At 45.3% G+C, this 15,446-nt stretch overlaps 1 protein-coding gene across 6 annotated transcripts in view; it reads right to left on the bottom strand.

Annotated features, from left to right (window-relative positions):
• Window positions 1-15,446, bottom strand: part of LOC127424501 (drebrin-like protein B) — an 82,051-nt gene that overhangs the window by 27,732 nt on the left and 38,873 nt on the right. For 4 of the 6 annotated variants that reach the window (XM_051669790.1, XM_051669801.1, XM_051669810.1 and 1 more), the window contains exons 2-3: window positions 3,600-3,655; window positions 2,458-2,570 (exon numbers count right to left, since the gene is read on the bottom strand). The exons of 1 other annotated variant lie outside the window; for it this stretch is intronic. In XM_051669790.1, coding sequence (XP_051525750.1) covers window positions 2,458-2,570; window positions 3,600-3,655 — 169 coding nt within the window. The remainder of the gene's footprint in view (window positions 1-2,457; window positions 2,571-3,599; window positions 3,656-15,446) is intronic. One more of the 6 variants, XM_051669825.1, reaches the window with a different exon arrangement.

Raw genomic sequence — 15,446 nt, 5'->3', positions numbered from 1 at the left:
CCCCAAGGCAACATCCAATAGAAAATAGTCATAAAAGACTGACATCCAGTCAGGACAAGGCAAAATGACCTCATCCAGAGGTATTTGTAAAAAATATCTAAAATGTATATAAAAGACAGAATCTGAAGTTTAGGACATTGTCTATTTGCATTTAATATATACTGTACAGTTGTGCTCAAAAGTTTGCATACCCTAGCAGAAATTGTGAAATTATGACTGATCATGCAAAAAAACTGTCTTTTATTTAAGGATAGTGATTATATGAAGTCATTTATTATCACATAGTTGTTTGGCTCCTTTTTAAATCATAATTGTAACAGAAATCACCCAAATGGCCCTGATCAAAAGTTTACATACCCTTGAATGTTTGGTCTTGTTACAGACACACAAGGTGACACACACACGTTTAAATGGCAATTAAAGGTTAATTTCCCACACCTGTGGCTTTTAAAATTGCAATTAGTGTCTGAGTATAAATAGTCAATGAGTTTGTTAGCTCTCACGTGGATGCACTGAGCAGGCTAGACACTGAGCCATGGGGAGCAGAAAAGAACTGTCAAAAGACCTGCGTAACAAGGTAATGAAACTTTATAAAGATGGATAAGGATATAAAAAGATATCCAAAGCCTTGAAAATGCCAGTCAGTACTGTTCAATCACTTATTAAGAAGTGGAAAATTCGGGGATCTCTTGATACCAAGCCAAGGTCAGGTAGACCAAGAAAGATTTCAGCCACAACTGCCAGAAGAATTGTTCGGGATACAAAGAAAAACCCACAGGTAACCTCAGGAGAAATACAGGCTACTCTGGAAAAAGACGGTGTGGTTGTTTCAAGGAGCACGTTATGACGATACTTGAACAAAAATGAGCTGCATGGTCGAGTTGCCAGAAAGAAGCCTTTACTGCGCCAATGCCACAAAATAAAGCCCGGTTACAATATGCCCGACAAGACCTTGACACGCCTCACAGCTTCTGGCACACTGTAATTTGGAGTGACGAGACCAAAATAGAGCTTTATGGTCACAACCATAAGCACTATGTTTGGAGAGGGGTCAAAAAGGCCTATAGTGAAAAGAATACCATCCCCACTGTGAAGCATGGTGGAGGCTCACTGATGTTTTGGGGGTGTGTGAGCTCTAAAGGCACGAATCTTGTGAAAATTGATGGCAAGATGAATGCAGCATATTATCAGAAAATACTGGCAGACGATTTGCATTCTTCTGCACGAAAGCTGTGCATGGGACGCTCTTGGACTTTCCAGCACGACAATGACCCTAAGCACAAGGCCAAGTTGACCCTCTAGTGGTTACAGCAGAAAAAGGTGAAGGTTCTGGAGTGGCCATCACAGTCTCCTGACCTTAATATCATCGAGCCACTCTGGGGAGATCTCAAACGTGCAGTTCATGCAAGACAACCAAAGACTTTGCATGACCTGGAGGCATTTTGCCAAGACGAATGGGCAGCTATACCACCTGCAAGAATTTGGGGCCTCATAGACAACTATTACAAAAGACTGCACGCTGTCATTGATGCTAAAGAGGGCAATACACAGTATTAAGAACTAAGGGTATGCAGACCTTTGAGCAGGGGTCATTTCATTTTTTTTCTTTGTTGCCATGTTTTGTTTTATGATTGTGCCATTCTGTTATAACCTACAGTTGAATATGAATCCCATAAGAAATAAAAGAAACGTGTTTTGCCTTCTCACTCATGTTTTCTTTAAAAATGGTACATATATTACCAATTCTCCAAGGGTATGCAAACTTTTGAGCACAACTGTATATATATATATATATATATATATATATATACTGTTAAAATATATAGACTGGGGCTAGTTGTCAAATGGGGAAGTTGGGATATATCTACATATATATCCAACTATAAGGTTATGAGTTAAAAGTTCAATTACACATTTGTTTTCTCTAGCAGAGGTTTTGTATGTTGGTTTTAAACTAGTTTAAAACCCTCTTAAATTAAAATATTTTATATGAATTATATTCTTCAAACTCAAATTCTAATACAATCATATTTTTCTAATAGCAGTTGGTAAACATGTGAACACAATCAAATTACACTGGCATTACTTCAGACCAGGGTCAGCTATATATTGAATACATTTTAACTGAAAGGCTGAAATGTGTTCTTTGACAAGATGGGTTTATATTTCATAAATGTCAGGTTGGGGAAAGTTGTCACAATTTTATTTGGGCAGGTTGTCACATTTGTTTTAAATGTCAGAAATGTATACAATTTATCAATTACAATATTTGTTACCCAAAACAATGATTTGATAATTTTGTACATAGACTTTTACATTCTTGCTGTTTCATGAACTGTTTTGTATTTTAAATATAATAGACCTATCCTGAGGACTAGCCCCGGTCTCCCCTATTTGTTACAGTATGGTTGTGAGGATACAACTAATTTAAGGTACTTGTTCTGTTTATGAACTTACCCAGCAGACCATGACAATCTGTGGTTGTCCTGTTTCTGTCAGTCCCACCCTGCAGAGTCCATACATGGGCCTGCTGTTATGAAATTTCCCAACCAATTCCATCAAACCTCCAGCTGGCAGATGGGAGAGATTTAAAGGGGGAGGGCAAAAGCACAAAATTAAAGAGTTCCAAATTTTCTTCATTAAATAATAACCGCCTAAAAGAAAATGAATCTGAGGCCATGAAAAACGTTCATACTTTCACAAGGTCTGATTAAAAAAACAGTATCAGTATTCTCCTGCACTCAAGCAAGATTTTTCTTCTTCATCTGATATTAAGAGGAACAGTGTTGGCAGCCTCAGCCTTAACTGGTAACCCTCTCTACTTAGAACCATTTCACACTTGAATGTCGCATGACTGCCCTAAGACTGAGCTTTTAAACTGGCTCAAATAGAGCACAACAGTCACTGCCCACTTTTTCAGTGGCCTTGGTTTCCAGAGGTATTTTTTTTCATTCATTTTCTCCAATAGCAAATTCATATTTCAAAAAGCTCTTCAATAAGCCATGAACCAAACAACAGCTCGGAACTGAATCACAACATTACTTGACACCACAAACTTTCAAAGCAAAAAAGTATTTGAAAATCTGAAAACATTTATTTTATGAGGCAATTAACTATTCATCTCATGAAGCATGAAAGAAACTGACTTGATTACGTAATTCGTAAAATATATATTTATCGCAGTCGCCGGTGACTGTTCAGCTTCTTTTTCTTTTTTTTGCCACAATTCATGCTTTCATGTCAACACAATTTCTCTGATTGGTGGAAATCTCTTAAATATTATGGGTAGTTTTGTTATTCAACAGGAATTTGATGATTAAATATAATTTTAAATATAAATATAATTTTTTTTTTTACTTCATTAAGCTGAAATCACACTGACTTATGGCTTCTCCAGAAGCATAAATCATCGCCTAAACCCCCAGGGTTAATGGTACTGTAGATCTGTCTTAAAGGTTTATATATTATTATCACTAAAAATAATTAGTGATATTTTTTGTGAAAATTAATAGTAATAAAGGAAATGAATGGGATTTTTACTTCTATTAAGCATTGTACAGAATTTTAGTAGATGAGGAGACATGGTTTAGAGCTCTTACCTCCTGAATCAAAGAGTTTAAGATTGTTGGTCGCTCCCTCATATGCAAATATTGCCCTGAAAAGGAGAGAAAATAAATCATTAAATTACTCTTGTGTTAAGAAAAACACATAGCAGTCCATATTTCAGAAACTAGTGATATGGTTAAGTTTAAATTTTTTTTGTTAAAACCAGATTGTGACAAAATGTCCTAAACCCTTATCAAGGTCATGCCGACAGCGATTCAAGATGACGCATGTAAAACTTGAAAGTAAAATGGAAAAAGGAACATCAATATGTCAATAGAGACCCCTGAACTTTCATAGTGTAAAACAATCACGGACCCTTCTTGCAGTCCACAGCCAACTATGATCAACACCACATTTTCTCTTACATCATCTTAAAATGCAATAAGTGGGCTTGTGTGTAAGGACCATGTGTGCAACATCCAAGTGCTTATCCTACACACTCACGCCATCCAAGAATGCTTCACATATTGGACATGTATTGTGCATACCAGGCCCTGACCCCAGTAAACCTACCAAGCCCCAGTAAGTAGTAATGAATATACCAAATGTTCTCACATAAGAGCAAACCTGTGCCACCTATATACTTTTATTCCTGTTTCTTGCTGTTTCAGGGCTCAACAATAAGGATGGCCCGCTGGCCCAGAACGATTTCAGGCCAGTTTTGATGGAACTGTCACTTGCCCTGTTGGGCCAATGCTGCATTGTCACTACTACTAGCTGGCTAAAATAGATGAGTTTTTGTTGAAAGTGCGAGAATGACTTGTGATAGTCTTGGAAGCATAAGTTAGATCTGGTTGAAATTTCTAAACAAATCAGTATTGTTTTGAATTGTATGCCATCCTTTTTCAGCAAAATAATTTACAGCTGTACAGTGTTAGGCTAAGTTTTTAGCTATTAATGCAAATAAAAAAATAATTTGTTCATTTTTTTTTTTTAACCTCGTGCACATTGTATTTTGACTTTGCTATATGCAACACATAATTTAAATAAATTAAAACTGAACTGATCTCAGTTCACAAGTCTCTAGGAAGTCGGTCAAGGGTCAAACTTTCGACATACGGAGTCATGTGACAAAACAGCATGGTGCCGATCACAGCGGAGTTTGTTTTTGGGAGAAATGCCAACAAAACTACATCTGGTAGGAAACCTAATTAAGTTTTTACATTGAAATCTATTTGATTTGAAAGATTAGAGTGTCTAGTTTCATCCGATATGCCATTTTTTAAATTTGAGCGATTTATTGCAAAACTCCACGCTGCTAAACACAGTAATGTATACTTCTTTCTTAGAAATCCTATATTTACCGTGCATTATCACATTGAAAATCAATGGGTTAATCCAAAAGCTGAAAAATGTTGCTTTCAGGGGCTTTATATGGAGTTAGGATAAAAATAAGGTGCATTTCGAACTGTTCTGAGACCAGTGCAGACAGACAGCACACTGGACAGACAGTCATTCACTAAATAGGGAGAAAGGGAGCATCCTATTGCTTTCCTGTGCAGCTAAGCTAACTCCTAAAATCCGACCAAAAGTTCAGTGTCAGGCTGCAGATGATGTTGGGACCACTTAACATGTTTAATTAATTTAATTATGTTTAATTAATTATGCTAATTTCTGATTTAATGTCTCAAAACATGAATAACCAACACTCCTGGAAACATAATAAACAATTTGATTTTTAAAAATCTGACTTTCTATAGCTTGGTATTACTTAAAATTTCACAACTTAGTCCCGTTGCCATAAATGTAAACTGACATACATTTTTAGGAAAACTATTTGCTCTAGAATTAAATAAAAAATAATAATAATAATAATAAAATTTGTTTAGTTTAGTTACAAATCAAAAAGGGAAATGTAAAATGCAAACAGCTGTCACGCTTGGTCTCAGGAGGTTAAAGTAAACAACATGTAATGACATTTATAAATATATTTTTGACACTATCTGACTGACACAAAATACATTTATTTTTTATTTTCTTACATTCAGTGAAAATGTGAAATGAAAAACTGGGCAAGCAGAGAAAAATCCATATTGTTGAGCCCTGCATTTAGTATATTATTTTGATATTTCAATAAGAGTCACAGGATCTACTTAATTTCCTTTTCCCCATTGTCTACACATCCAACTTTTCAAAAAGCACCTGGTGAAGCACTGATTTTGACAGACTCAAGTCAGGGCACATAACCCAATGTTCTCTAGGGCTACAAGCCCTCCTAACCAGTGTAATTGCCATGTATGTAATCGTAAAACAGCATTTGAACCTGGGTCACAGCTGTTTGTGATTATGAATCATTTATAGCTGTATTGGGACTATTATTTGGAAAAAATTATGGATTTTGTATTGGGGCCACACCAAAGCCACTGTAACAGTACAGGTGAAGCACTGCATTTGTGAAATGTAAGACTTCAAGTGCAACAGTGCAACTGTCCCTAAAGATGAGTTCAGCCAGTATTATGTCCTCCTGAAACCACTGCAACAACCAGAGGCTGCGGACATAGGATCAAGACTTTTAGGATGCAGTCAATTTTCAAGTGGTCATCCCAGTGCAGTATTCCCTGCTACATGGGATAACTTTTAATGACAACTCTGAAAGCATTTAGGGATCACAGTCTTTAAAGTTTTGGAACTGTTCCCTTGTGTAATGGTCATTTTGGAGAGAATTTCAATGCGAGTCCAGGCCTCTGTCTGGAATGTCCCAATGAATGTCAGTTGACGACAGAGTGTGCAGTGTTCAAAACCCATTTGGAACATAATAAATGTATGCTGTCAACAAAATACAAGTTCTGTACTTTATGACTTCTGCAGTGTTCAGAGCAATGAAGAACAGAACACTGTTCCAGTTTTTGTCTCTCTCCTGAAAAAAAAAAAGAAAAAAAAAGTGACAAATATGCCAAAGCCATTTTCTGCCAATGTGCCATTCTAGTCCCAAAAATATACTGTTTCATTATTATAAAGCCAAAACACCCTGTTATACTCTGGTGTGTGTTTTTTCAACTTCAGGTAGCAATTAATGGGCTAAAGACTGTAAATATATCAGTTGGCTTTCTATCGAACCTGCTGTGGCATGCGCACCACCGCTGACTGACATCATTTAACAGATTTAATCACTGGGAAAAAGCAGTGTGGCCTTTTCAAACAGTTTGTTAAAGTGCAATGTCAACTAAATCCTTTAATTCTATATAATAACAACTTCTGATCATAGCTCATATTAATAATAATAACAACTGGGAACCTTCAATAATTTCTCATGTATCTCTCAGTTCCACAATATGCTTATTACACGTTTTAAAGGTATAGTTAATCAAAAAGTGAAAATTCTGTCAGAATTTTCTAATATTACTTCAAACCTGTATTACATTCTTTCATCCCTGGAACACAAAAGAAGACATTTTGAAGAATGTATTGGTCACTGTTCCCTATCTGTCACTCACTCGACGTTGGTGTCGATGTAGTGACACTAGGGGTCACTCTTGGGAGCCCGAGACACCTCTGGTCTTTGATAAAAGGCCAATGAAAATTGGCGAGTGGTATTTGCATGTCACTCCCCCGAACATACGGTTATAAAAGGAGCTGGTATGCAACCACTCATTCAGATTTTCTCTTCGGAGCCGAACGGTCATGCTCACTGAGCTGAATACTACTGTTCATTCACCTCTGCTGGATCTGACGGTGCATTTCAGTGGCTTCTCCCTCCTCTGCACTGGTGCACTGCAGAGAATGCCCCTGGGTGCTTCGGCAGAAAAACTAGAGAGTATATTTTCTGAAAGAGCATTTTTCCCCTCTAAAAGAGTATATATTTCTCTAAAAGAGCGCACACACGGAACGTCTTTTTAAAGACGAGTCTTTTTAAAGATGCTTTTCCAATTGTGTGTTATTCCTGGTTGTGCTCGTTATCTCTCGCCTTCTAACGATCACGATCACTGTATTTCATGTCTGGGCACTGCTCACGCGGAGACAGCGTTCGTGGATGGTCATGTTCTCATTGCGAGAATATGTCCATGGCAACGTTGCGGTCGCGGCTCGCCTTCGTAAGAAAGCGAGCCACCCCAGAGGCTCCCGCCTCGGTCCTTTTACCCACGGGTTTGAGGCCAGCGCGGCTAGCACTGGGGGTGATTTGGGGACCCCAATGGGACCGCCTCCGCCGGGTATCCCCCCGCGGACCTCCCATTCCCCAGCACGCTCGTCTGCCCCGATCGGGCTTCCGGTGAGTCCGCCGGCTCGTCTCACGGCGAGTTCGACCTCTTATTCGGAGCCAGTGAAAGTGATGAGCTCTCGAGCATAGCATCGGAGAGCGGGCTCATCCAGTCGGAAGCCTCAGCTGGGCTCCTCCCTTCGGGGTCGATCGCCCAGTCACAGGCTGACGCGAAGATGACGACATGCTTTCCCGGGCAGCCGCGAGCGTCGGTTAGAGTGGATTTCACCGCTCTTCCCTGAACCCTCATGGCTCGGTGATTGGTTCCTGGGCTCACGGTGCTGCTCAAAGCCACGCCCCGTTCCTTTCTTCCCGGAAGTGCATGAAGAGCTGACAAGGTCGCGGGAGGCACTTTTTACTGCCCGGTCCCGATCTTTTCAGCTTCCCCGCCCTCACTACCCTCGATGGTGGGGCGGCCAAGGGTTATTCGGCAATCCCCCGGTGGATAAAGGCGCTCGCGGTGCAGAGCGCCGCTACCTGGCGCAGGTGCCCAAAGCCCCCGTCCAAGGCCTGTAGGTTTACGTCGTCTCTGACGGCCAAGGCCTACGGTGCCGCTGGACAAGCCGCCTCCGCCCTGCACGCCATGGCTCTCCTGCAAGTCTGCCAAGGCGCTAAAGGAATTGCACGAGGGTAGTTCCGCCCCGGGATTGATGCAGGAACTGCGCTCGGTGACCGACCTCACTCTCCGAGCGACGGAGTTCACGGCGCGGTCTCTCGGGCGGACGATGGCCACACTAGTGGTCCAGGAGCGCCACCTTTGGCTCAACCTGGTCGAGATGGGTGAGGCCGACAAGACACGATTCCTTGCTGCCCCCATTTCCCAGGCGGGCCTATTCGGCGACACCGTCGAGGACTTTGCCCAGCAGTTCTCGATGGTAGAGCAGTAGATGGATGCTAGCAGGCATATCCTGCCCCGGCGCAGCTCAAGATCCCGCACCCCATCTACTCATCGCCAAGGGCGTCCCCCTGCGGTGACTGCACCGGCTCCGCCGCAGCCCACCCCTTCGGCCTGGCCCCGGCGTGGCCACCGCAGGAAGCAGACGCCACCCGTCTCGCGGCTGCCCAGAACCCGTGAAAGGCTTCAAAGCGCCCTTGAGACGGGTGACCCAGGGACAACTAAACCTGCTGCTCTGGAGCTGGTAAGCAGATCTTCATCTTTTTGTTACCTTTTGCATTTAATTGCGCTGCATGCCCAAGTGGCTGCAGTACTCAAGAGCTCAGCAAGAGTGGTTTCCTTGTTCACTGGGTCACGTATCCGGTGTGTATGGCTGGCATCACGACCACCGTCCACCACTCCATTTGGCAGGTTGGCACTCCAGCGGCGGTCTCCCGCCCTGAGCGCCCAGCTGTGGCACAAATCCGCCCCTGATGTGACAGTCTCCACGGGTCACGAGGACAGGCCTCTTCCTCCCCCGTCCCAGGCTGTTCCGGGGGTGGTCACAAGGAGCCAGGTAAGTGCTTCGATGTCCTCGGACTCAGCACGGCCACGACGTGGTGTGGCACCTCGAGCTCCGCCCCACTGCAAGGCCCCACCTGCCGGTACATCCGATGACGTTGTCCCTTTGGTCCCCCTTGCGCGGAACTTGGACACATGGCTTGCGCCTTCCAGTCCGTCACGAGGGCTGGTCCGGACCGTCCGACTCGGCTGCGCGATTCACTTCGCCGGGCATCCGCCCAGGTTCAGCGGTGTCCACTTCACCTTGGTGAAAGACAAAAACGCTGCTACCTTGCGCGGAGATCGCTACCCTCCTACGGAAGGACGCGATAGAACCTGTCCCTCCTGCCGAGATGAAGAAAGGGTTTTACAGCCCCTACTTCATTGTACCGAAAAAAGGCGGTGGGTTGCGGCCAATCTTGGACCTGCGGGTACTGAACCGGGCTTTACACAGACTCCTGTTCAAGATGCTGACGCAAAGACGCATTCTAGCGAGCATCCGGCATCAAGATTGGTTCGCGGCGGTAGACCCGAAGGATGCATACTTTCACGTCTCGATCCTTCCTCGACACAGACCCTTCCTGCGGTTCGTGTTCAAGGGTCAGGCGTATCAGTACAAGTCCTCCCTTTCGGCCTGTCCCTGTCTCCTCGCATCTTTACGAAGATCGCAGAGGCTGCCTTTGCCCCATTAAGGGAGGTGGGATTCGCATTCTCAACTATCTCGACGACTGGCTAAGCTCACTCTCGAGATGTGTTATGCGCACACAGGGACCTGGTGCTCTCACACCTCAGCCGACTAGGGCTTCGGGTCAACTGGGAAAAGAGCAAGCTCCTCCCGGTTCAGAGCATCTCTTTTCTCGGTTTGGAGTTGGACTCAGTCTCCTTGACGGCGCACCTTATGAACGAGCGCGCCCAGTCAGTGCTGGCCTGTTTGAAGGCGTTCAAACAGAAAACAGCGGTTCCAATGAAACTTTTTCAGAGGCTCCTGGGGCATATGGCATCCTCGGCGGTGGCCACCCCGCTCGGGTTGATGCATATGAGGCCGATTCAGCACTGGCTCCAGACTTGAGTCCCGAGACGGGCATGGCGCCACGGGACACACCACGTGGCCATTACGTCGGTCTGTCACCATCTTTTCAGCCCTTGGACTGACCTCTCGTTTCTACGAGCAGATGTTCCCCTAGAACTGGTCTCCAGGCGCATCGTGGTCACGACAGACGCCTCCAAAATGGGCTGGGGCGCTGTTGGCAACAGGCACGCAGCTGCCGGCCTCTGGACGGGTCCGCGGCTGCGTTGGCACATCAACTGCCTCGAGTTACTGGCAATTCTGCTCGCCCTGCAGAGGTTCCGGCCGTTGATCCAGGGCAAGCACGTGCTAGTTCGGACAGACAGCGGTAGCATATGTCAACCGCCAAGGCGGTCTGCACTCCCGCTGTATGTCACAACTCGCCCGCCATCTCCTCCAACGGAGTCAGCAGCACCTCAAGTCGCTGCAAGCCACTCACATCCTGGGCAACCTCAACACTTCGGCGGATGCACCGTCACAACAGGTTACCCTCAAGGGAGAGTGGAGACTCCACCTTCAGGTGGTCCAGCTGATTTGGAGTCGATTCAACAGGCACAGGTGCACCTGTTCGCCTCCCAAGAATCCTCCCCACTGCCCACTCTGGTACGCCCTGACCGAGGCCTTCCTGGGCATAGACGCGCTGGCACACAGCTGGTCCCCTGGCATTCACAAATATGCGTTTTCCCCCAGTAAGCCTGCTTGCACAGACCCTGTGCAAGGTCAGGGAGGACGAGGAGAAGGTCGTCCTGGTAAGCACCCTACTGGCCCGCCCAGACATGGTGCTCGGACCTCATGCTCCTCGCGACAGCTCCCCCCGGGCAAATTCCCCTGAGGAAGGACCTTCTTTCTCAGGGAAGGGGCACCATCCGGCACCCGCGCCCAGACCTCTGGAATCTCCATGTCTGGCCCCTGGACGGGACGTGGAAGACCTAAGCTGTCTCCCACCTGTGATGGTAGACATGTTCACTCAGGCTAGGGCTCCCTCTACGAGGCGCCTGTATGCCTTTTTAAGTGGTGTCTGTTCACTAAGTGGTGTTCTTCCCGTCGGGAAGACCCCCAGAGATATGCAGTCAGATCAGTGCTTTCCTTCCTGCAAGAGAGGTTGGAAGGGAGGCTGTCCCCTTCCACCTTGAAGGTGTACGTTGCTGCCATAGCAGCACACCACGACGCAGTCGACGGTAAGTCCTTAGGGAAGCATGATCTGATCATCAGGTTCCTAAGAGGCGCCAGGAGGCTGAATCCCTCCAGGCCGCGCCTTATTCCCTCATCGGACCTCTGTAGTTTTTCAGGGTCTACAGAGAGCCCCCTTTGAGCTTTGCAGTCAGCCAAGCTTAAGGCGCTCACTTCCATCAAGAGGGTAGGTGACCTGCAAGCGTTCTCTGTCAGCGAAACGTGCCTGGAGTTCGGTCCGGGCTATTCTCACGTGATCCTGAGACCCCGACCGGGCTATGTGCCCAAGGTTCCCACCACTCCTTTTAGGGATCAGGTGGTGAACCTGCAAGCGCTGCCCCAGGAGGAGGCAGACCCAGCCCTGTCGTTGCTGTGTCCGGTGCGCGCTTTACGCATCTATTTGGATCGCACGCAGAACTTTAGAGTCTCTGAGCAGCTCTTTGTCTGCTTTGGTGCACAGCGGAAAGGAAGCGCTGTCTCCAAGCAGAGGATCGCCCACTGGCTCATTGACGCCATAACTATGGCATATCTCGCCCAAAACATGCCGCCCCCGGTAGGGCTACAAGCCCATTCTACTCGTGGTGTAGCGGCTTCTTGGGCCCTGGCCAGAGGTGCCTCTCTAACAGACATTTGCAGAGCAGTGGGCTGGGCAACACCCAACACCTTTGCAAGGTTCTACAACCTCCGGGTGGAACCGGTTTCATCCCAGGTAGTGGCACGCAACACAAGCGGATAAGCCCGGGATAGCCAGCCGGGTGTATCGCTTGCACATAGCGCCTTCCACCTCCTTTTGATCTGAAGACGTGCGCTGTTAATTCCCAGTAGTGTTCACAAAAGTTGTTCCCTGGCTGACTTCCTCCGAGCCCTGTGGCAGTCGAGTTTTCGGAGAGACTCGCTGCCGGCCCAGTACACGTGCTAACTAAGAGCCCAGTTCTGGGGTAGGTGCTCCGCATGTGGCGGTTCCCTGTAAGGCTAACCCCATGCAATCTATATCTTCCGCTAAGTCATTTCCCTGCTGGCAAACTGCGTCTTCCTTGGGCAGAGCCCCTCTGCCCCAGTCTCCATGTTGTAGTAACTCCTCCCCCATTGGGCAGGATCTACCTTGGTTGGAAAGACCATGTGATGTATTCTTCCACTTAAATATCCCCCCCTCTCTTGGGGCGAGGTGTGGTCTCCGCGGTGTCCTCCCCTTGTAAGGGACACCCCCCGACTAGACCTGGCTGCCCAGTCGGATAATCCCCCTTCTCTTTTAGGGAGTGGAAAAAGAGAAGGGGAAAGAGGCCACGACTGGGTTAAGCCTGTCTCTATCTCTGGGTAGTCGACTTGTCCCCAAAAAGGGCTGTTTGACACTCATAACTGTGTGGGGGAGGTTACGTGTCGACCTGGTGTGCTGGCTATGAGGCACACAGCAAGTCTGCCCACCACACACCGCCAGTTCACGTAACACAGTTCAGCCTTGTGGCATTTTGTATAGGGACCCCTAGTGTCACTACATCGACACCAACGTCGAGTGAGTGACAGATAGGGAACGTCATGGTTACTGGTGTAACCTCCGTTCCCTGATGGAGGGAACGAGACGTTGGTCCCTCCTGCCACAACGCTGAACTACCCGCTGAAATGTCCGGACCTTATATCGGCTCCTCAGCGTAAAACCTGAATGAGTGGTTGCATACCAGCTCCTTTTATACCCGTATGTTCGGGGGAGTGGCATGCAAATACCACTCGCCAATTTTCATTGGCCTTTTATCAAAGACCAGAGGTGTCTCGGGCTCCCAAGAGTGACCCCTAGTGTCACTACATCGACACCAACGTCTCGTTCCCTCCATCAGGGAACGGAGGTTACACCAGTAACCATGACGTTTTCCATGTAGCCAAATAACAGTAAATTCTGACTGGATCTTTCAAGCGAATTTGTGAATAACACCTTAAAGGGGTTCATGTCATGAGGAATAACATTTTCCTTGGTATTTTGACATACAAAAAGGTCTTTCTACTATAAAAACATACTGTACATTTCAAAACTCAAAACGTTATCTCCAATGCAATAAAAGTATTTATTCAAATAGGGGTGTAATGGTTTATCATGGCATGATGCATCGCGGTTCAAAAATGTGACGATGCACATTGTGGAGATGGGACAGTTTAAAAAAAAAATTATTGTTTATTTTAGCATCTGTTCTATCCAATACATGTGACGTGCTACGTAACGCGGGCATACAAATGGAAATTGCATCATTGGCACAAGGAGCTCTAAAATACAATTGCACACTAGCATCCACAGGTGTTGTAAGATGAGTTTATGTCTGAAACAGTAGAAAATGAAACTGAAATCAGGAGTGGGAGTGGGAGAGAGACGCACTTTTTCAGCGTGAGGGATCTAATGTCCGTTTGAAGTGCGAGACTGATCTGTTATGACAGCATGAGAGAAAATGAAAGTTTACAGAGGTTTAATGAGAGTGCCATATTAATCTACTATATGCTGAATATTATGTATAATAATGCTATGGGGGAACATAAACCTAATGTCAAATGTCATGTCTGATTTGATTTCATCAGTAAATTATTGTTATTTAACTGGATAAGCATGCACTTCCATTAAATATGTATTTTTGAAAAGAATATTTCGATGTAATTAGAGACAATACTATTTTAGTGACAGTGACTGTGATCAGTGACAGTGTGTAAGCAACACATTTATCTAACATAATTCCGTATTTTCAGTAAGCAGAATTATTAGCTAATATTTCCATTTGGTGTCACCATTGCCCTGTTCTGGGCTGTTTTTAGTCCCAGTACATCTCTGGATCATTTAGCGCTTTTAAGAACAGTACTTTTAGCTACATTTTTAAGGAAACAAACCGTTTAAAAAGTAGTAATAATTATAAAAAAAAAAAACTTAACTTCTCTTGATTCAGGCTTAGTTTAAAGAATCGTGAAACGAAACGAACCATGAGTTCAGTATCGTGAACTGTACTAAATCATGAGATGAGTGAACCATTACACCCCTATATTTACAAAGCAAAATGCCTCTTCTCTACTTCCGCAACTACCCTACGTCACTTGGGGTACATTAATTTATGACCGCCTCAACAGCTAAAAAACATTAACGCCTTCTTAAAATCATTGCACCCTTGGCCCCGCCCACTGGTGCTTCAGTTTGTACTCAGAGTGAGAGACAGCAGGACATAGGCCTACTGTGGCCTCACTATTCCTGAAGGGGACCCATCTGGACTATTTTACATTATTTTGTATTTCAACATACACAGACAGACGTCTTTGACCATTTGATACATATCTCGGGCTGCATTTAAAAGACGCTGTGTCAAGTTACAGCTCTGAAGAGGAGAAGCTATTCTCTGTCATTCAGCTGCTGCCTATTGCTGTTTTGAGCACAAACACGTCATAGACCCATCTGCACTATTTTTTAATTGCTGCTGTATGAAAACATGCGCTGGATGGATGTCTTTGACTGTTGGATGTCTTTGACTGGATGCGTTTCCGGCAATGTGTATTTCAGTGCTGGATGATACCAGAAACTGGATGTGTCTTCAGCGTATTTCAGCATGGACTGCACGTTTTTTTTGGGCTTATATCAGTGTGGATTGCTTGTGAACCAGTCATAATACGATTCAAGCTTTGTAAAGGAACTGTTATTGAAGGATGGGACAGTTAAAACACTTGGATCAAAAACGTAAGTAAACAGTTCCATTCATATTTCAAATGTCATGACTGTTTGATAGTTTATGGTGCTGACATCCTGTTTACACCGGGCACACGGGCACACCGGGTGCGTCAACACAAACTTTCCAAACCGTTTATCTGTGTTGTTGACAGTAGTAGCGCCAGTGCGTGCAGCGCAAAATGGAATGGGACATCTGTGAGAGACGGAGAGAGGGGAGAGAGAGAGAAAAGAAAACAGTCTTCTTCGGCACCCTGTCCTCAGCCGCTCCTCCGCCCCCTGTTGGATGACAGCG

The sequence above is a fragment of the Myxocyprinus asiaticus genome, chromosome 3, assembly GCF_019703515.2.
Source record: "Myxocyprinus asiaticus isolate MX2 ecotype Aquarium Trade chromosome 3, UBuf_Myxa_2, whole genome shotgun sequence".
NCBI classification, from domain to species: Eukaryota; Metazoa; Chordata; class Actinopteri; order Cypriniformes; family Catostomidae; genus Myxocyprinus; species Myxocyprinus asiaticus.
This window is presented reverse-complemented; position numbering and strand designations above follow the sequence as displayed.